Here is a 20,589-nt window from a genome sequence, read left to right on the forward strand (position 1 = left end):
CTGTGCCTGCGGTGAAATGTGCAGACTGTAATTGTCAATGGGATAATTGGATATTTTTTCTGTTGTTTAAACAGAAAGGAAGGCCAATCAAAGTTAGAATCGAATTCCCTCACTTCTGTCATCTCCCAAGAGAAATCCACAGAAACACAGGCACGACCTTGAGAAGGCAGAGGGACAATGATTCAATAGTTATTTTTAGGAAGAGAGATTGGGTTTAAACTCCCATACAGTGCCAGGAACTGGGCTTAGAGAAGCATCGGATGTTAGTGCTGGAAGTTTCCTCAGATCCCATCATGATGGTGAGGAAACTGAGGCTCAGAGAAGGAAATGGAGCTCTCAAAATACTCTTTAGGCCCCCACCTGCCCATTTGTGGAATCCTGAGCTGTTCCTTAAGCTGTTTCTAGAAGTGCTGTGTCCTAGCCCCAGTGGAATTCTCATGCGGCAGTGATCTGTAGTAGACACCAATTTCATTCATTCACTCATTCATTCAAATGAGATTTACTTTGGATTAAGAATTTCCTTTGGACCAGGCCCTGGGTTGTAGGGTAATGATTTATGTAAATGTCATCACCCTACTCGATGATAAATGTCCATGTCCTGAGGACCGAGTTATGTTCTGATTCATAGCTGTGCTCCTGTGATTAGAATGCACACAGTAGGAGCTCAGTAAGTGGTTGTTGAATGAATAAATATTTAATACATGTTTGATGAATGAATGAATGACAAATGGCTGAGAAGTCTCAGGTGAGTGTGAGAAGTTAAATTAAATGGCTTGGGTTTTGTTCCTTTCCCCAAGACACTCCTATCTCCAGCAAACTACTCTCATTCTTTTTGGTAGAAGGTTGCTGCTTGGAGGGAAAGAGTAAGCTAGTTTTATCTTGATTAATTTAAATCCTCTTTCTGAGTGGAAGCCAAAGATTTAATTGGTTGATGGAGTCAGAGAGCTGGAGAGACATTTTTTTTTTTTTCCAAAGAAAAGTAATTCAGAAATATTTTTAGTCTTTGGTTTTATGTTTACTGGGGAAAAAGTCTGCAATTTCATCATTAAATCTCTTGCAGGAGAACACAGTGCAGGGGGGAGCATGGACTAGAAACCAGAGGCTTCCCTCCCTCCGTCCATCCCTCCTTTCTTTCCTTCCCTCCTTCCTTCCTTCCCAGCCCTGACCCTCCACTAACCTGCTGTGTGTGTCATTGGACAATCCTTCTTCCTCTCTGAGCTTCAATTTCTTCTTCTGAAAATGAGGAAGTAGGCAAAAGTTTCCCCAGGGACCCTTCCAGTTCTAATATGCTAGGAGTTTGTGAATGAGTTTTGGATAGTCTGTCTCCTTTTCTGGATAAAAATACCACACTTTAGTGCCTAGGGCTGGGAAAGCAATCCCACTGACAAAAACAAGGTCTTCTCATTCCTTCCTATGAAATGCACAAAGAGGTCTGGTGTTTGCCTTGAAGCTGGGATGGAAACTGCAAGACATACTGGCGTGGGAGCCCCTTCCAGGATCCGAGGGTATGCCCTGTTCAGATTTTGTGGCAGCCCCTTTGTGTATCCAGGAGAAATGTTCTATAGGGGAATAGGGTGCCCTGCTTTGGTGGGATAGAAGACAGATAAGTTCATGAACCCCAGGACTCCAACGTGTTTTATAATTTGAAGTCCTTGCTTTTGACTCCATCTCCATGCCTCTGGTTGCACTTGGACTTGTCATGTTCCCAGTATGTGGTCCCATGCCTCCACTCCTTTGTACAAACTGCTTCTTCCGTCAGAAACCCCATAATCTTCCAACTCTGCTTCCTCTCCTGAAGAACTCAAAGGCACTCTTTCAGTGTTGGCCTGGGGAGCTTTCTCAGGTATCATAGCTTGGACTAAGCATCCCTTCTCTCTGCTCCCACAATTCTTTCCGCTTGCCTCAAAGTGCCATATTCTTATTTACATTCATTCATTTCCTCATTCTGTAAGCGCTTGTCAGTGCCCGTGATGTGCCAGGTGCTGTGCTGGGTGGAAGTAATGTGTCACTGTGCAAGGTCCTACACTCCTAGAAATCCTCCTCTCACCAACCCACCTCTGTAATCCCAGCACCTAGCCTAGTGCCTGGCACATCGGGATGCTCGGTAAAGTTTGGAGGCCATTACTAAGTGTTCTTGGCATTGTAAAGTGTTCTTTTTGCAGAAAACTCTCCACCCAGCAGATAGAATAGGGTAAGGCAGGGGAATCCAAATTCTGGACTTTGAAGGAATAAAGTTCCATTCTAAGTGAAAAGATATTAAAATGAGCCAACAAGAGTGTAGGCATAGATTTCCATAAACTGTTGACCCCCAGTATTTTGAGGGAGCACTTGATGCCAGGCCAGTCGGGTTAGCTGGGGATGAGGAGCTGGTATGAGCAGCTGGGGGGTCAAAGCATGGGTCTGCTGAGCTGGGAAAAATTGTTCCCTTTGGCATCTGAAGGGTCAGCCACAGCTGCCTTTCCCCAGTGATGGGTTTTGATGAATGAAGGGGGCAATGTAAGAGACAGAAGCAGAGGCAGGGCAAAGAGGGGTAGGAGGGGACCCTTTTGCAGCTGGAAGTTCTGAGAGGGTCACTTCCCCCTCTGTTTGCATGGTCTTCATGGTTTTCCTGCTCTGATAGCCCTTTCAATGCAAACTTGTCAGAGGTATGTGATGATGGGGCCAGTGGGCCAGCAGTTCTGTCCTGAATTTAAACAACATGCATCCAATTCTCTCCCAGAAAGAAATCAGGCAAGGGTTTGAAAAATGACTGGACATGCCTTTGTCTTTAATGATTATAAGTTTTAAGAAGGTATCGATATGTCATGGAAGGGCAGTCTACTGTAATAGAGAGGATGCTGGCTGTGCATTTGAGGGTTTGAATGTCAGCTCAATTATTGAAGACATCAGGAGCATAACATAATCATAGCAAAGCTCTGGTCTCAGATTGCCTGGATTCTTATTTCTACTTCTCTACTGTGTATCCTTGGCCAAGTCACTTCACCTACCAAATCTCAGTTATGTGGACCTCGTGGGATTATTCTGAAGGTTAAGTGAGCAATTAAGATTGACTCAAGCCCTTAGCACAGAGCCCAGAATGTAATAAGCACTTGATCCTGGTTAGCTTTACTATCACTATTAGCAGTGAGGTCTTAGACAAGTCATGTAATGCTTCTAAGCCTCTTTCTACATCCATAAAATGGGGATGATGCTCTCCAACCATAAGTGTGCTGAAGGAAAGAGTGCTTGGTACATGGAGGGTGCTCTATCGTTGATAAGCGCCCCTGCTTGCTGGGTGGGTAGTTAATTCCCCCTGACTTTAGAAATAGTTTAGGGGCCCCATTGTTTCATACTGCAGTTTCTTGGTATGAGACTACACTCTTCCCTTCCCCTATTCCAACTCCACCCTGGATAATTCCAGCTTAAAAAAAAAAAAATCATCCTACCAGTACCCTGGTATGTTGAGATGATTGTGGTTACATCTGGCTTTGTGTTTGGAATCTGCCAGACTGCAGAAAACCCAGATTTTAGGCTTTGGTCACCTTCTTCCAGATGTCCAGGAAAGCTGCCATCAGAGAACAAGGGGGTTACTCAGGGAGCAGGCATCCGCTTCTCTCTGGGGCTCTGGTGAGAATTGGGCGGGCTCCTGGGAGTCCCATTCACTGTCTGCCTTGCCCTCGCTGCTCCCCAGGCATGGGGGCAATCTTGACAGCATCAGGCTCAGATTCCAGCTCGTGATGGAGACTGAGAAAATCCAACCCCAGTCCTGGCCCCTGGCCCCTGGCCCCTCAGGCTCCTTGGCCAGAGACCCTACGGTGTCCTGACTGTGGTGGTTTTCCACCATGAAGGGAATGTGACTTGTTGCCAGCCCATCTGCTTTGACCTCAAGCTTCAATTCCCTTCCTCTGTGTGAGTAATCAGATCAGTCGTTTGGACTTGGAAAGGAAAGATTTCATGCGTAGGGAAATGGCAGCTCGAAGTTTACGGCTGAGGATGGTTGAACCACTGGGAGCTGCGGGGTTCAGGGCCAGCAGGCAGTCTCCACCACACAGCGAGAGCTGCCCTGTGTAGCCAGACTTTCTATGTTGGGGTCAGTCAGCAAATCCAATAGGAGAGGTGGAGCCCAGAGAGCCGAGAGCTAATGACAGAGAGTCAGGCAAGCTATGCAATTATGGGATGCTCAGTAGTAACGCAGTCCAAACCTTAATGAGCTGCAGTCCCTAGACTCCAAAATTGAGAAGAGCAGCTCATTATGTGGCGGCACGGTGGCCGAGGCTGGGAGTGGACCGACTTGTGGCAGGGCCACGCTGGGTTCACCAGGCCTAGTCTCCTCCCTGGGAAAGCTTGGGGCATCCTTGATGGACCTCTCTGTAGGGCCTGCCCCCCCCATCTACTGTGGCCTTGTGTACCACACTTGTCATCATGCCGTGCCCTAGAACCAAGCAAAATGAGAACTAGTTCTTCCCTGCATGGGTTTTCTATCTCACCCAGACCAGACACCCAGGAGCCAGCCTTGCTCCTTTCCTTCCTTCACCCTCACATCCTCTCCTCTCCCTCCCAGACCAGCCACTTCCTCTCCTGTCTCATTGCCAAGTTCAGGCTTCCATCCTCTCTTTGCTTTATGCCCACCAAGCTCCTGGTAGGTCAGCCTCCTGTCTTGTAGTTAACCTCACTCTGGTCCAGTTTCTACTAACTCTGCACAATGACGTCACTGCCCTGCTCTACAGTGTTTTCAGTGGCTCCAGATTGTCTTTAAGATTAAGTCCAAATTCCTAATCAAGTCAGGGTCTTTGATCACTTTGCCTCTATCTTTCCCTTTAGGCCCTTCTCGGCCTCTTGCACAGAGGCCCCCCCATGCTTGAGTCCAGTGAAACTCCTTGGCATATTTCTATTTTTATGCCTCTAGGCTTTTACACGTTTGTGCAGAGGTCTTTTTGCCCTTGTCATCCTGGCCAGCTCCTCTTTCTCTAAGAACCAGGGCAAATGTCATTTCCTTTGTGTACATATTCCCAGGCCAAGTAAGGCCCTCTGTCTCCTGTGGTCCTTGGCCATCCTGCTCACTGCTTCTTGATGGTTCGTGATGGCCGGGTGGTGTTTAGTTGATAAGAGCAGAGATGCAGACTGGGTCTGAGTAATGGCTCTACCACTTAGCTCACTATGTGACCTCTTCTGACAGAAGTCTCCTCATCTGTAAATGGGGGCAGTAATAGTTTCTCTTTCAGATTGCGGGGGCGGGGGGTAGATTGAAAGAGATAATACATAGAGAGGGCTTACAACACTGCCCGGCTCATTGCATGTTAGCTGCTATTGGAATTACCACTAGAGTGGATTCCTGGTGCTTTCTTGCCTTTTGGGGGTCTTAGCTGAGCTCTGCGAGTGCTGGAATCTTCTCCTGGTTAGTTTTGTCCTGAGCTCCTAGGACAGGCTGGTGAGCAGGTACACAGAAAGCACTGGGACATCGGGGCTCCAGGCGTGGCCCCAGCATACATTGGCTGTGTGACTTGATGGGACAGGCAACTTCTGGCCTCTGCCCGTAGGGGCCCTTTTGGAGGGCAGCCCCTCACATGGAGCCCCAAGGTGAAGGACCTTTAGTCCTTAGAGTCTGCCCACAACTGGGGATAGAGACCTTAGTCAGAGCCTGAGGCTTGGGGGCGGAGCGAGCGTGTAGTGGAGGAAAGGGGTCCTAGAGGTGGGGACTGGAAGCTGAGTCTATGGAGTCTTGCCCATAGTGTAGACCAGCTCTTAGAAAACCCCCTAGTGGTGATTTATCTACTGTCAACTGCACTTTCTAGAACTATGCAGAGGTACCAGGATGCAACTGACACCTTCGATCTGTGAATTCTCCTAAATGTTCCACTTTGGCAAATGAAAAGACTCTCCTTAAAGGAAGGAGAACAGAATGGGAAAGACAAAGCTGAACCCTTTTCAGTCTACACGTCAGGTCCTGTGGGAGAGCTGTGAAGGTTGAGGGCAGGCTAACAGTGAACTTGTGTGTGTGTATGTGAATGCATTTATAATTTTTAACTGACAGTGCTAAACATGCCATTTGGACAGGGCATGGCCTTTCCTAAAGCCTGGAGTGGCACTTAAGCATGCGGGGTCTGGAGTGGGATGGGCCAGGTTCAGAGTCAAACTCTGCCCCTTATCAGCTGGAGGATGTCAGATAGTTCATTTTCCCTCTCCAAGCTTCAGTTTCTTTAACTGTAAACATAAGACACTAAGAATGCCCTCCTCGCAGGGTCGTTATGAGAGACAAATAAGATAATACCCATGAAGCCATCCACATGAGAGGTGGCATGAAACCTAGCCTCCATAAAGGTTGGCAATAATGATTCGGGGTTTTATTTTGCCCCTCACCCCAAGCCAGTGAGGCCACACCACGGTACTGGTTATTGTTGTTTTTTTTTTTTTAAGATTTTATTTATTTATTTGACAGAGATAGAGACAGCCAGTGAGAGAGGGAACACAAGCAGGGGGAGTGGGAGAAGAAGGAAGCAGGCTCATAGCGGAGGAGCCTGAGGTGGGGCTTGATCCCATAACGCCAGGATCACGCCCCGAGCCGAAGGCAGATGCTTAACCGCTGTGCCACCCAGGCGCCCCTGGTTATTGTTATACCCATTTGATTCCTAGTTCAGTTCCATAAGTATACACCGAGCATCCTCAGTGTACCAGGTCCAGTGCTAGGGTGCCATGTCGGGAGCTCATAACAGACACAAGCTCTGCCCTTAGAGTCCAGTGGATAAAGCAGATGTGAATCCAGTGGTGAAACAGTCAACGCTGGTGTCATAATGGGGGAAAGACAGGGTGCTATAGACATGCGGGACACGTGGGACATAAGCTCCCCTTGGAGTTGGAGCAACATACTTCAGCAGAGACGATTAGGCATGATTTCAGGGGTGTATGGGCATCGGCAAGGTGAAGAGGAGATGGGGAGGGAGGGGCCAGCCTGTGCAAAAGGCTGAGTGGGCTGGAAGTCACGACAGAGGCACTGAAAGAACTCTGAGTGACTGGAACAGAGGTTGGGAATGAGGCGGAAGGCAGGTTGGGACCACGACTCCAGGGAGGCAAGTGTCATGTGCTCAGGCTCGCAGCTATGAAGAGGCGGAGGTGGGAGGCGGCCCCAGGGGACGGTGTGTCATCAGGTGTTTTTGCTGTCAATACCGTCATCCCGGCTCTCCTACGTACGCTGGCAATGCCGAGACACACATGGAGCCTTTTAAGAGGTTAAAAATGAGTCATTCCTTACTTAACGAAAGGCCAGGGAATGTTAATTAGCACCCCCTTCTCCCTGGGGCACATCTAAAATGCCTGAGTTTGACAGAGTTAACAAGATGGGCTCTGAGTCATCAGAGAGTGGGCAGCTGTCAAATGAACATATTGGCTTATTGGATTGGAAACAGTTACCTGGGGCCAAATTCATGTTCCTTGGCTTTCTGAAACAACAACGCACTCCACTGGGGTCCTGGACAGACAGAAAGATTGGGGTCTGGTGAGGACACAGGCTTTGGAGTTAGCAGACCTGGAGGGACATCTAGGCTCTGCCATTGACCTCTCTGAGCCTCAGTTTTCCCCCCTCTGTAAAACAGGGGTACTAAATAGTGTTTCTGTGAATTCAAGACAGAGATTGTCTGTGCAAGCACTTGATATGTGCTTGGCTCATGCAAGGTACTCAACATTTTCTTTATAGCATGCTTGGAACTATGCTAGGTTTTTTTAAATTGATTTTTTAGAGTGATCAGATCTCTTCCCTGCCTTCAAACCCTCCTATAGATTGATGGAAGGCCACAACCTGGAGAAATGGAGGGGGCCAAGTGACTATAGTGGCGTTACCCACACCCCCTTTGCAAATTGCTCCTAATTGTTAGCTTTGGGGTATATTGGTGGGCCCCATTTCCCCTAAGCCATACTCCTGGAAATATCTGAAATGTGCATTAACTCTCTCTTACCGTGGTATACCAGATAGTTTAATGAACAGAGAATGCTATGGTACACATATATCAAAGTGGGTAGGGTAAATAGTGGAAGTGGGGATTTCTGGAAAACAATCTGAAAACCCTTTCCAGTGCTACAGGATGGGGCAGAGGGTCCTCCCCAGAGGTGGCAGAGAACACAGAGATCACACAGGGAAAGAGACCAACCCCAGCATAATGGGTGGGGACAAGAGGCATTTTGCAGAGTCCACTGTAGGAGAGAAAACCTCCTTCCTGGTTCTGGCATTGCCCACATGGGTCAGTTGCAAGTTAGGAACAGGACTTCTGCAAGCTGCCCAATACCACATGCCATGAAGGCCCTCCACTGGCAGTGTGAACTCAGAGCAGTTAGGGATGGAGAGTTGCAAAGCCCTGGTGCACAGAAAGGCCCGTGCCAGTGCAGCTCAGCATGGGATTCTGGGTGGATCAGAAGCAGGGCAATGAAGACATTGGAAGGTTTGAACAAGATTAGAGAAGCAACATTTCCTCTAGCCCCAAGTGCCTGGGGCCTCACCAGGGCCTTAGTGAGGAGGGGTTAGAAGTTAATACCGTAACCACACTGTAAATTATTTATAGCTTGTTGCATAAATAATTGTGCTTAAATTAACTGTTTAGTAAACAGTTTACAATTCACTGAATAGCAAGGTTAAGTCACTCTAAATAAATCTATGTGTTGTTTTTACAAAGCCCTTAGTGAGAGAGGCTTCCAGTTGGGGTTGTAGAGAGGCTTAGGGGCTAGGCGACCCAGCTGACATCTGGTGACAAGATTCCTTGGATGCTCTGGAGGAATGCTCCTCTTTATTATGCAGGGGAAACCTGGAGTGCTCACCATGGCTCCCAAGGCCCCACGTGATCTAGCTAGATCTGAGCTCCCATCCTTCTCATCATTCCCTTGCTCCAGCCACATTGATCTCCATACCCTTTCTCAAACAAATCAGGCATACTCCCAAGGAGGGCGTTTGCACAGTCTGCTTCCTCTACCTCAGTACCCATACCTCAACGCGGTCGATCCTCCCACCGTCCAGAAGGTTTTGCCCAGGCCTCACTTTCTCAGCGAGCCTGACCATTCATTTAAAATGGTGGTTACCTCCCTACCTCCCTACCTCCCATAGGAACAATTTCATCCACACTTATTCTAACTAAGAGAGAAATGATCTGCTTTTAACATATTCTATCCTTTTTCATTCGTTATATTTATTATTATTATATTTATTGCCCCCTGTTCTAGGGGGAGAGGCAGGGACGTTTGTTTGTTTTGCTTACCAGTGTATCCCAAGCAGCTAGAACAGTTCCCGCACGTAGTAGGCACTAAGGACTGAATGAACATTCCGGGTGGGATTTGTGTGAGTGTGTGGGCCGCACACCCCGCGTGGATGCTGGGAGTGCCTGGACGTTTCTGGAATGAAGTGCTGCGTGAGGACAGTCCGAAGAGAGAGGGGCTGGACTCCAAGCAAGAGATGGGCCCACTGGACTCAACATGCCTCAGACTGAACTCTTCTGAACTTGTTTCTCCTGTCTGTCCTGCGCTCAAGTGAAAAATCGGGCTCATCTTTGTCCCTTTTCATTCATCATCTGTGTGAATCAGTGTCCAGTATCCAAGATCAAGGACCATCTCGAATGATTGTCCTCCAACATCCCAGCTCTGGTGTCTCTTCCTGCTCAACTCATACTCGAAAGTCATTTTGGCTGAATATAGTCTTTGGCTCACATTTTATTTCTCTGCATATTTAAATAAGTCACTCTACTTTTTTTCTAGTATCAAGTGTTACTGTCACAAAAAAAACTGATGATAGCATAATTTTTTGTCCCTTACAAGTAACATGCACTTATTTCTAAATGCACAAAATATTTCCTTTCTTCCTTTTTAAAAGTCCAGTACTCTTACTAGACAATGTCTTGTATGTTTGTTTTCATGGACAGAATATGCCCTTTCAATATGTAATTGGAACAATATTTTTTTTCGAGGAACATTTTCCCAGCTCATAGCTTTTCACATGCATTTTATTGCTGTGTTTTGGATTCCTCCCTAGGGAACACGAACACACACACACACACACACACATACACACTCTCTCTCTCTCTCTCTCTCTCTCTCTCTTTTTAAGTAGGCTCCACACCCAGCATGGAGCCCAAGGAAGGGCTTGAACTCATGACCCTGAGATCAAGACCTGAGCTGAAATCAGGAGTTGGATGCCCAACTGACTGAGCCACGCAGGCACCCCTCTCAGGAACTCTTACTGTATGTATGTTCGATCTTTTTTGCCCATCCTTAATCTTTGTCACTTTCTGGCAAATCTGTTTTTATCTCTTTCTTCGTTTTTTAAAAATTTAAAACATGTTTTGCTTTTTTGTGTTTGATTTTATTAAGGCATTATCCCACATTTTCTTCTTATTTAATCTTGCTTCAAAGATGACATTTCCTGTTTATGTCTACTACTTTTCTTACTTCAGATATCTCCTTTCTGAGGTTTTGTGCTTCTCTTTCACATCTTACATCATTTTTTAAAATTTTAAGTTCATTTTGAACTAGTACATTGCGTTGCCTTCCATTTTGTGAGACCATTTTCCTGGTATTCTCTCATTATAGGGATATTATTTTGTTATTTATTCTCTTTTTAAAATGATTATGCATGGGATGAGACTTCAGTAATTTTTGTGTTGCTTCTTTTTACGTGAAATTAGTTTTCATGAACTTTTAGACGGAGGCGGGGCCCAGGAAAGCTGTTCTAATTTGATACAGCTCCATCGTTGTTTTTGTGTAAGTTTCAAAGTTGCGTGATCTGCTGTCTGAGAGCTCCAACTTTGCTTCCACCCCTTCCATGGATCTCTCACCTTTGCCTCTGAGATCCCGGTCCTGCTCAATTCTGATTTTGCTCCCAGAAGTTTCTTCTCCGTGTGGCACTTTGTTAGAGAAGAGATTCCTGCTGGGTCTGCTTTGAGAATCCTTGGCAGGTGCCTTGCAGTCACCTGTTATTGGAGAGGAAAATCCCCTTCTAGTTTCAGCAACTATTCTAGAATGGTCATGCTGTACTTTCCAATAAATACCCAGTGACTACAGGGGGGTTCTCCTCTCTCATATTCATCAGACACCACCCCATTCGTTCCTCCTTCCTCTCAGACAGATGATGCCGAGCAGATCTTATAGCTGTGAGTGGTTGATCCCCACCTGCTTGTATTTTGAGGTTTGTGGGGCGATTTTATCATCGAGTTTTGTTGTAAATTTTATCCACAGGGTTTTGGTTTTGTTATCTTTGTTGTTCTGTCAGTGTTTCATGTGGGGATTTAGAGAGATTTAAAAACTGCTGTCATGACAGCCATCTTCCCAGAATTTTCCTTATTTCTCTACTTTGAAGTAATTAAATTCTGATGATACAGCCCCTTTAGCTGAAATTTCTCTAATAAGAGCTAACATGTATAATACTTCCTGTCAGGCATTTTTCTAAGCAAGTATATATACATATTTGCATATATGCATATGTATGTATATACTCACTTCACCTAATAATCACGAAAAGCCTAGGGGCTGGGTATTATTGTCATTTCTACCAATGAGGAAACTGAAGCACAGAGAGATTAAGTAACTTGCCCAAAGTTATGCAGGTAGCAAGTGGCAGATGGGGGATTTAATCCAGGCAATCCAGCCCCCGAGTTCACACTCTGATGGGAACAATGATACCCCACAGAAGCCACATGATATCTGGAAGACCCAGTGGCATGCCTGGCTCTGATGGTGGCACGATGGTGCCTGGAAGACACAGCAGTAAGAGAAGAGGTGGTGACTGTGAGCAGCTTGAGATATTTAGTGGAGTCAGACAGCATGACAGCCCCCGGAAGAAAAGGTAGCTGTGCTGGGTGGGCCTGGCAGGACCTGACAGCCACGGTAAACCCTAGTGTAGGGGAGCTAAAGGAAGAAAAGATGATGGATTTGGGGGGGAATCAATAGTTGACCTTTGAACAAAATGGGTTAGGGGCACCCACCTGCCACACGGTTGAAAATCCACATGTCACCTTTGACTCCTCCAAAACTTAACTACTAATAGCTTACTATCGACCAGAAGCCTTACTTATACCATAAAGTCAACTAACACATCATTTGTATGTTACATATAGCCTATAGTGTATTCTTACAATAAAGTAAACTAGAGAAAAGAAAGCATTCCTAAGAAAATCATAAAGAAGAGAAAATATGTTTACAGTACTGCACTATAAAAAATCCACATATAAGTGGACCCGTGCAGTCCAAACCTGGGTTGTTCAAGGATCAATGTATATAAGATGAACTCTGGGGACTCCAGGAAATGCTTGAGATGTGTGGCACATGGTGCTGGGATGAGAATGCTGTTGGGTTACATTTACTTATATCTGTCTCTCCTCTTAGGTGATGTGAGTGTCCTCAGGTCAGGGACCAGCACAAAGCCTGGCACATGCTCAGTCAACATCAGTAGTGCTTCAATGAATCAGGTCAAGCAGGGATGGTCTGACAGGCACTGCTTAATGTTTTAAGCCTTATTGAACTGGGGGAGGGTATCTTGTGTTTGTTACTGGTGTCCTATGGGGACAGGCACTTCCCGTGGGAGCTAAGATCTCCCTTTAGCCACTCCCCGCCAGGGCTTGAGTATCTATATCCACACCTTAACATTTGCCTGGAAGTTCTGAGAATTGGGGCAGTGGTTGCTAGGGGGCCAAGCTTTATGCAACCAGAGAGCTGCTTAGTGGAACATAGGAATGTTTGTAAAATGACTTGTACAAAGGGTTTCTCTGGTTTTCCTGACACCTGCTCACGTATTTCTATTTAATACAGAAGTTTTTATTATGGTGTCTTTTGTAGAATGTAGTTACTTACCCAACTCTTAAACTTGTACCACTTTGCAGGGAACTCACCTAGACTTTGTCTGACACACCAGCCAAAGATAGAATCCACGTCTCCTGAAATGTAGTTCAGAACAGGGGATTGCTGAGTTCAGGGGCTTCCTATGCATCAGGCCAGAGCACTCATGCTCGTCTTGTAACACCCCTACAAGCCCAGAAAGTATTTCCAGCTGGTGTGGCAAGGCTTACAATCCATGTTTCCCAGGCAATTTCTGATTTACTTGATCGCTTAAATATTTACTGATCCCTACCATGTGTCAGGCCTTGTGCTGAGTGCTGGTGATGCTGAGGGAGGTCAGTGCCTGCCTTTGAGGATATCTCAAAGTTGGTGGAAGAGAGAGACAGGTGGAGAAACTGTAGAGTGTGGTCAGTAGGTAGATAGTCTTTGGAATCAGGTTGCCTGCAGGGAGTTCTGGCTCTCTTAAGTCATATAAGTCTTCTGTACCTCTGTATTTTCATCTGTAAAATGGAGACAAGGAAAGTGTGCACTTAATCAGGATAATAAAATAATGCATGATAATTATACAACGCTTGGGGTACTATAAGGGTCCAATAAATATTAATTATTACTACTGGTGTTTTTTTGTCCACTTCCCCTTTTCCTCTGCTTTCAGAACTGCTTTTCATCCAATTCTCCATTTTTTTTAAATTAAAACACAATTATATTATAATCTCAATGGTTTAGTTGTAATTTGGGCAGCTTGGGTGCAAAGCATACTGGGTAAAATCAGATTCGGTGGCGGGGGGGGGGGGGTATACATGCCTTGAGCAGCCAACCCATTACCCCTCCACCTGCTGGTGGGTCAGAACCTCTTGATGTCCTCCCAGCCCTATTGGAGTTGGCCTTGGACCTAAGGGGGTTGCACCAGCTTGATGGGGCCTGAGGCCTAGTCACTGAATGGGGTTAAGAGGAGGTAGGGATGTATGGGCTTACTAATCTGCTCTGTTTATTCTTCTTAGTATGTTTGTTTGCTCCTTGGGGGAGAAAGAGGAGGTATCTGTTTAAACAATCTCTAGAAATAGAAGTTATTTTAAGCTCATTCTTAAAGAAAACCAGATTCTACTTTTCCCGAAGGCACCCCTGTCTGTCCTCGCCTCTGTGGCTGTCACCCTGGAAGGCGGCTCCTGCCACCAGGCAGCCAAGAGTGGGTTTGGCCTGAAAGCAACGATTGCATCTCTGGGGCCTGGGATCTTGGTCCTCCCTGTACCTCAGAGCGGTAGGCAGCGCCAGTGGCTCACAGCTTCCGTTCTTCCTCCTGTTCTCATAAGCAGCCGCAGAATTCTTTGCTCCTTCCTGTCTACCCGTGTTAAGGCTGTCTCATTTTGCTCTCTGCTCCTCAATGTCTTTTTTTTTTTTGAAGGGATGTTAGAGTGGGAAGCAGTAAAGCAAAGAGGTTAAGAGTAGACTCTGGAGTGAGAGACATCAAAGTTGCAATGTCAGTGCTACTACTTTCTACCTGGGTGATTTTACCTCTCTTATCCTGGTTTCCTCATCTGTAAAATGGGGATAATAATACTGCTAACTCAGACACTTGTCTTGAGGAGTAAATAAAAAAAACTCATGTAAAGCATTTAGCACAGGGCTCAACATGTGGCATGTGCTCAAAAACTTCTGGCTATTATGATAGTAATTACTATAGGTGCTGAAGTGTTCCATGGGGCAAGGGCAGCAACAAGCACTAATATTTTTGAGCATGTCTTTATGCCATGCAATGTCCCAAGTCCTTCACATTCACCATTTACTGTAAATCTTTCATCTACCTGGTTAGGAAGGTTCTGTTATTACCTTTATTGTACGGATAAAGAAATTGAGGCTCAGAAAGGTTAAGAAACTTAGTGAAGAGGGGCGCCTGGGTGGCACAGTGGTTGGGCATCTGCCTTCGGCTCAGGGTGCGATCCCGGCGTTATGGGATCGAGCCCCACATCACGCTCTTCTGCAATGAGCCTGCTTCTTCCTCTCCCACTCCGCCTGCTTGTGTTCCCTCTCTCGCTGGCTGTCTCTATCTCTGTCGAATAAATAAATAAAAATCTTTAAAAAAAAAAAAAAGAGAAATTTACTGAAGAGACTAACATATGTTGTTAAGAAGGTAAGGATACTGGTTATCCTGGTCGGGGAGTGACCAGAAGGGGGTGCGAGGGAGACAGCGGGATGCTGGTAATGTTTCTTATCTGGTTCCTGTGTGCATGAGTGTGTCGACCTTCTGAAAATTCATCAAACTCTAGCTTGATATTATAATTTGTTCACCTTTATGTGCATATGTTATTTCAATAAAAATTTCAGAAAAAGGAAAAAAAGCAGCAGTAGACTGCCTTCGGCCACACAGATTATAAGTGGCAGAGCCAGCTCTTAATGCCCCCACATGCTCACGTGTAAGCCTTGTTGGCCTGGGCCTGTGGAAGCTTTCCGTATGCTCAGGGCCCTTACGCGGTAGTCCGCTCCATCCCCAGGGATCTCTGGTTCAAAGCCTGTTCAGGCAACTAAGGAGGGAGCAGGACCATCAGGAGGCAACTGAGGGCCTGGCTGCCCAAGGGAGCCTCCGTGGTGCAGATCCAGGAGGCCTTCCTGGGATCAGCCGTTGATGGGCTCCAGGGAAGATCATGGGGCCAACTGGAAGACAAAGCCAACTAGGCTTTCCATGTTCCTTTTCCCTGAGAGAACAACTTTCATCCCCTAGCCCAACCGGGGACCCCCTTTCCTTCCACTTCCAGGTTCTTTGAGGAAGCCTCCACTCCTGGCTTCTTAGCTAGGTTCCTCCTACCTGTCCACTGGAGCTTGGATGGATTGCTTCAGTGGACAGCCCAGTGGAGCATGGTACCTTCTCCAGGTCTTCCTCCCATGAGGTTCATGACACAAAGCCAGAGAGACAGCCAGTTTCAGCCTGGGCTCCTGTTTGGGAAAGAAGCAGTGGAAATGCAGTTCTTCCTGGGGGGATGGAGTAAGGAACCCTCAGGCCTGTCAGCTGGATTCCACCTTTCTCCCCAGAACCTCATTTCTTTAAAGAAACTTTCAAATTTTAAAATAGTTTTAGATTTACAGAAAGTTGCGAAGAAAGTACACACTGTTCCTCTATGCCCCCCCCACACCCAGTTACCTTGATTGTTAGCATCTCCCGTGAGCATGGTACATTTGCTACAACTGAGGAACCATTACTGGTCTGTTACTATTAACTAAACTCCAGACTTTATTGGGCTTTCACCAGTTTTCCGTGAAAGTTCTTTTCTGTTTCAGGACTCCATCCAGGAGATCCTGTTACAGTTAGTCATCAAGTCTCCTTTGTCTCCCTTGGCCTCTGACAATTTCTCAGTGTTACCTTCTTGTGATGACGCTGGCGGTTTTGAGGAGTACTGATTAGGTATTTTGTAGAATGTGCCTCAGCCGCTCCCTGAGGCCTTTCGCATGATGAGACTAAGGTTATGTGTTTGGGAGAAGAAAGCCCTTCTCATCACATCCCATCAGAGGTACTCATTGTCAACACGGCTGATAATCAGTCAGGATCCTCTCGATCATTTGAGTAGGACGGGGTTATGTCGGGTTCCTCCACTGCAAAGTTACTTCTTTCTCCATCCTCTTTCTATACTTTTTACTTTGGGATTGAGTCATTAAATGCAGCCCACGCTCAAGGCCCACCCCAGCTGTTGTGAGTCATCGAGTTTATCTGATGCAGGGCTCATAAGCACACACAATCGCCTGACAATTTGCGCAGGTAGAAGAGATAGACAAGCTCCAAGCCAGGCTTCTAGACACCGCAGACAGCTAATATAGACAGACACCTAAATGAGTTCATATCCACAAACACAGACACGCACAGGACCAAATAACACAGATACTAGAGAAATCAATAGTTTTGTCATTCCATTTCTCTTACCGGCCAAGTGATAAATCAACTAGGATTTTAATTAACACAGCTTCTGAAATTCCACTTTCTTTCTAGTTCTTAAAGATCTTAAAGGACAAGAATGGAGTATGCCTCTGTGCGAGCTGGGGGTGGTGGGGGTGACAAAATGGTGAGTCCGGTATCTAATCAGGCCTCCCGGGAAGGACCCAGGCCAGGGGCAATTTGGTGGCACTGGTTCCCTTTTGCCCCTTTCATGGCTTTTCCATGGCCCTTTCCATTCCAGGCCTGAGGAAGGGGGTAGGAGCGGGTCCCACCCAAGGGGTCCGGAGCTCTTCCCTGCTCAGCACCGCAGGCTTCCTCTGTGCCAAGTGCTGGTTCCCAGGCTCCGTGATTTAGCAGCCTTGCAACCCCTGTTTTTGGGAGGAGGGAACAGCTGAAGCCCAGGCCACCACACCAAGAGAGAGCAATGTAACTTGCATCTGCTATTGACAGAAGGAGGAGGAAGGATGCTAGAAGGACAAGAACGACAGCTGTCCACTGCAGTGTTCATGGAGTAAACGAGTCAGTGAGTGAATGACTAGTTCATTCCCTGCCCCTTAGAAGCTCTTAGGTCAGTCTGCTTCAGCTCTCTGTCTCTAGAACTGATGATCAGACATTCTTCTATCCTCTCTATCCCCTTTCTAATCATGTCAGTCTTTGGCCACTCTTTGTGAAAGCATTGTTTTAAAAAGGTTCGCACTCTATAACCATGTAGCCGTACCATAGCTCCTAATGACATAACCAATATTTGATATTAAGGCTATTTCTGTTTTCGTCTTACTATAACTATAGTCTGCTTATGTGCCAGACTTCATGGCCTGTTGCTTGTCTGCTCATCTGCTTCCAAAACTTCTGTGCCTCAGTCTTATTATCTGTGAGTTGGAGATAATGGAAGACAAGAGGGTTAAGGTAAGCGAGCTCAAGAAACCGTGATGAGCATGAAGTAGGTGGTTCGTAAACATCGGATGGCCCAAAATGGAGACCTTTGGAAATCATGGGGTGTTGACGCTTCGTGGCACTGTTCCTGGCTGCAGGCTGCACCTGATGCAAGTGGACTCGGTCCAGCGCTGGATGGAGGACCTGAAGCTCATGACCGAGTGTGAGTGCATGTGCGTCCTGCAGGCAAAGCCCATCAGCCTGGAGGAAGATGCACAGAGTGACCTCATCCTGGCTGGCGGCCCCGGCCCCGGAGACCCCCTGCAGCTGCTTCTCAAGAGGGGCTGGGTCATCAGCACTGAGCTGCGCAGGATTGGGCAGAAGCTGGCCCAGGACCGCTGGGCGCGCGTCCACAGCATGAGTGTGCGTCTGACCTGCCATGCCCGCTCCATGGTCAGCGAGTACAGCGCTGTCAGCAGGAGCTCCTCGCAGGAGATGGGCCAGGTCAGCTGCCCTGGGATGGGCATGGGTGGGCACTTGGAAGGGGAAGGCCTTCTAGAAGAATGGGTCTGGCGTGTATGGAGGGTGAACTTTTCCTGTTCCAGTGCCTCCCTCCTGTTCCAAAAAGCAGGGAAGATTGTAAGGACCTTTATTGAGTACCTACCATGTCCTAGGCATTGGGCTGGGTGTTTTCACACACCCATCTCATTTAACCTGCTGTAGATGCGAAGTGGACGTAACCCCTATGAAAGGCTGTACGGTGGTGCAGTGCACCCACTTTAATGCCGTACTGTTTGTGTTCAAATGTCAGCTCTGCTGTGTGACCTTGGCAAGTTACTTACCTTCTCTGTGCCCCAGTTCCATCACCCTAATGAATATAGTAATAGTACTTTTTTCATAGATCTGTTATGAGGACTACCATGTTATTACATGTAAAACATTAAAAACAGTTGCTGAAAAATATTAGCTAGTATGATGTCCTTACTGTATTGATGAGAAAAGAGAAACTTGGAGAGCCTAAGTAACTTGCCCAAAGTTATGCAGTGAATGGTATAAGCAGGATTCAGGCTAAGTCTTTCTGATTCTGAAGCCCATGGTTTCTAATCTTCTTTTCCAAGCCCATAATGGAGCATTGAAAATCCCTTTGTCATTGTTTTTCTTTCTTCTGGCATTCACTTCCCGGCTTACCGCTTTACCCTTTTCTTTGTTCCACTTTGCAAACAGTAAACTTCTATTCATCCTTTGTAGCCCAGCCCAAATGCCCCCTCCTCTCAGAAGCTTCTCAGATCCCCCAGCATAACTAAGTGCTTGGCTTTCTTTTTTGAGCTCCCAAAGCTGACAATGGTGTCTTGCCATCCATACAACACTGTGTTATAGTTGATGTGCCTGTTCCCAAAATCAGATGATTTGGTTCTTTATCCTTATAACCCAGAGGGCCCACACAGTAGTCGGTCCTCAAGCAATGCTTCTTGAATTGAATAAACTTTTTCTATTTGTTCCACAGATTGAGAAACTGCTAATGGAGAAATGCTCAGAGCTCTCAGCAATCACAGAGAGGTAAATCTGGATGCTGGGTAAGACCGGACAGCCTGTCCTCAGGCAGGGGAAGGGGCTGGCATCTTCTTCCAAAGGGAGAGAGGGAGTGGGGAGGCCTGGTGGTGGTCTGGGAATTTCCTTCTGCTGACTTTTATCAGCAACCTTGAAAGACTCCCTTGGGATTTTCTGCCCCATTTTCAGGCCCTAGAGAGAATGTAAAAGAGGAGAGGCCCACACATAGGAAAAAAGAGGATTATTGAGGGTTAATAAAAAAGAAAAGGTTTCCCATAGCTTTAGGAAGCCCCCCCCCACCCCAATCCCCAAAGTCAAGGGGAGGGTGAAAGCAGACACTCACACCCTATACTCACAGACACATAGACAAGGATTTCACAGACACACTTGCCCGTACATAGATATGTAAACACACACTCATACATTCACAGAAATACACTCACACCCTCTTCTCTGTATCTCACACGTGTAAATATATATGTTTACACTCACACATACAGACACTCAGCCTCACATGTATACACACACAGGTGGATGTTAACACTCTCCCTTACTTTTTCCAGCCCCCATGCCCTGCAAGAGAAACATGGGACTTGGCCTCCCCTAGAACCCCCATGGGGTCTTTGGCCTTCCAGTGGAACATTCTCAGGCCCTAGGAGTAAATTTAAACCTGATCCACCCCCTGTTGTTCCTCCCTGGGGAGAAAATTTTTAAGGCTCCTTTCTGTAGACAGCCATTGTAGATGGCCATTTCTTCAAGGTTCACGAGTATTGACATACACTTTGTGTGTGAGCACTGGCTTACCTGACAAAAGCTCCTCACCCCCACCCCTAGACCCTGGTGCAATGATGGCGGATTCTCTCAGGGAGGAACCCAGAGGTATGGATTTGACCACTTTCTGACAGCCTTTTTTCCTAGTGACATGAACTATTAGCCCCCATTTCAGCCAGCACTCCTCTGAACACTAGGAGGCCAGAGCATGAGCCAGTTCTGGAATATTCCATCTCTGACTCCCCTGGAGCTGATGACGTCTCCCTAGGCCCCTTGCACCATCCACAGGCTTGCGGCAGGCCCAGATCTGGTCCCTGCAGTGGCTCTGGGCTGAATACCTGCCCATCCCAGTGGCCCACGCCATGATTTCTTTTCCCCAGGTGCCTCCAGGTTGAGAATGAGCATGTCCTGAAGTCGATGAAGGCCTGTGTGAGTGAGACCTTGAGCACGCTGGGCCAGCACTTTGGCCAGCTGCTGGAGCTGGCCCTGACCCGGGAGGTGCAGGTCAGTGCAGGTTGGGCTTGGACAGGGGCTCTCGAGTGGACTTCTGGGGTGGCGGTGGGGGTGGGGCAGAGGCACTGGGCCAGGCTGGGGGAAGCTCTGACATGTCTTTCTTAGGGGATACCCTCCTCAGGCTACTGAAGTGAATGGCAGCACCTAGCAACCAGGGCTGTTAGAGCCTGAGGCTTCCAAGTTAGTCC

General features: G+C 47.0%; 1 protein-coding gene across 1 annotated transcript in view; it reads left to right on the forward strand.

The window, feature by feature from the left end:
- INSC (INSC spindle orientation adaptor protein) overlaps positions 1-20,589 on the forward strand; it is a 159,355-nt gene that overhangs the window by 36,579 nt on the left and 102,187 nt on the right. The window contains exons 4-6 of the mRNA XM_019801014.2: positions 17,728-18,073; positions 19,074-19,126; positions 20,269-20,392. Of these exons, the coding sequence (XP_019656573.2) occupies positions 17,728-18,073; positions 19,074-19,126; positions 20,269-20,392 (523 nt within the window). The remainder of the gene's footprint in view (positions 1-17,727; positions 18,074-19,073; positions 19,127-20,268; positions 20,393-20,589) is intronic.

Source organism: Ailuropoda melanoleuca, chromosome 16 (assembly GCF_002007445.2).
Source record: "Ailuropoda melanoleuca isolate Jingjing chromosome 16, ASM200744v2, whole genome shotgun sequence".
Taxonomy (NCBI): Eukaryota; Metazoa; Chordata; class Mammalia; order Carnivora; family Ursidae; genus Ailuropoda; species Ailuropoda melanoleuca.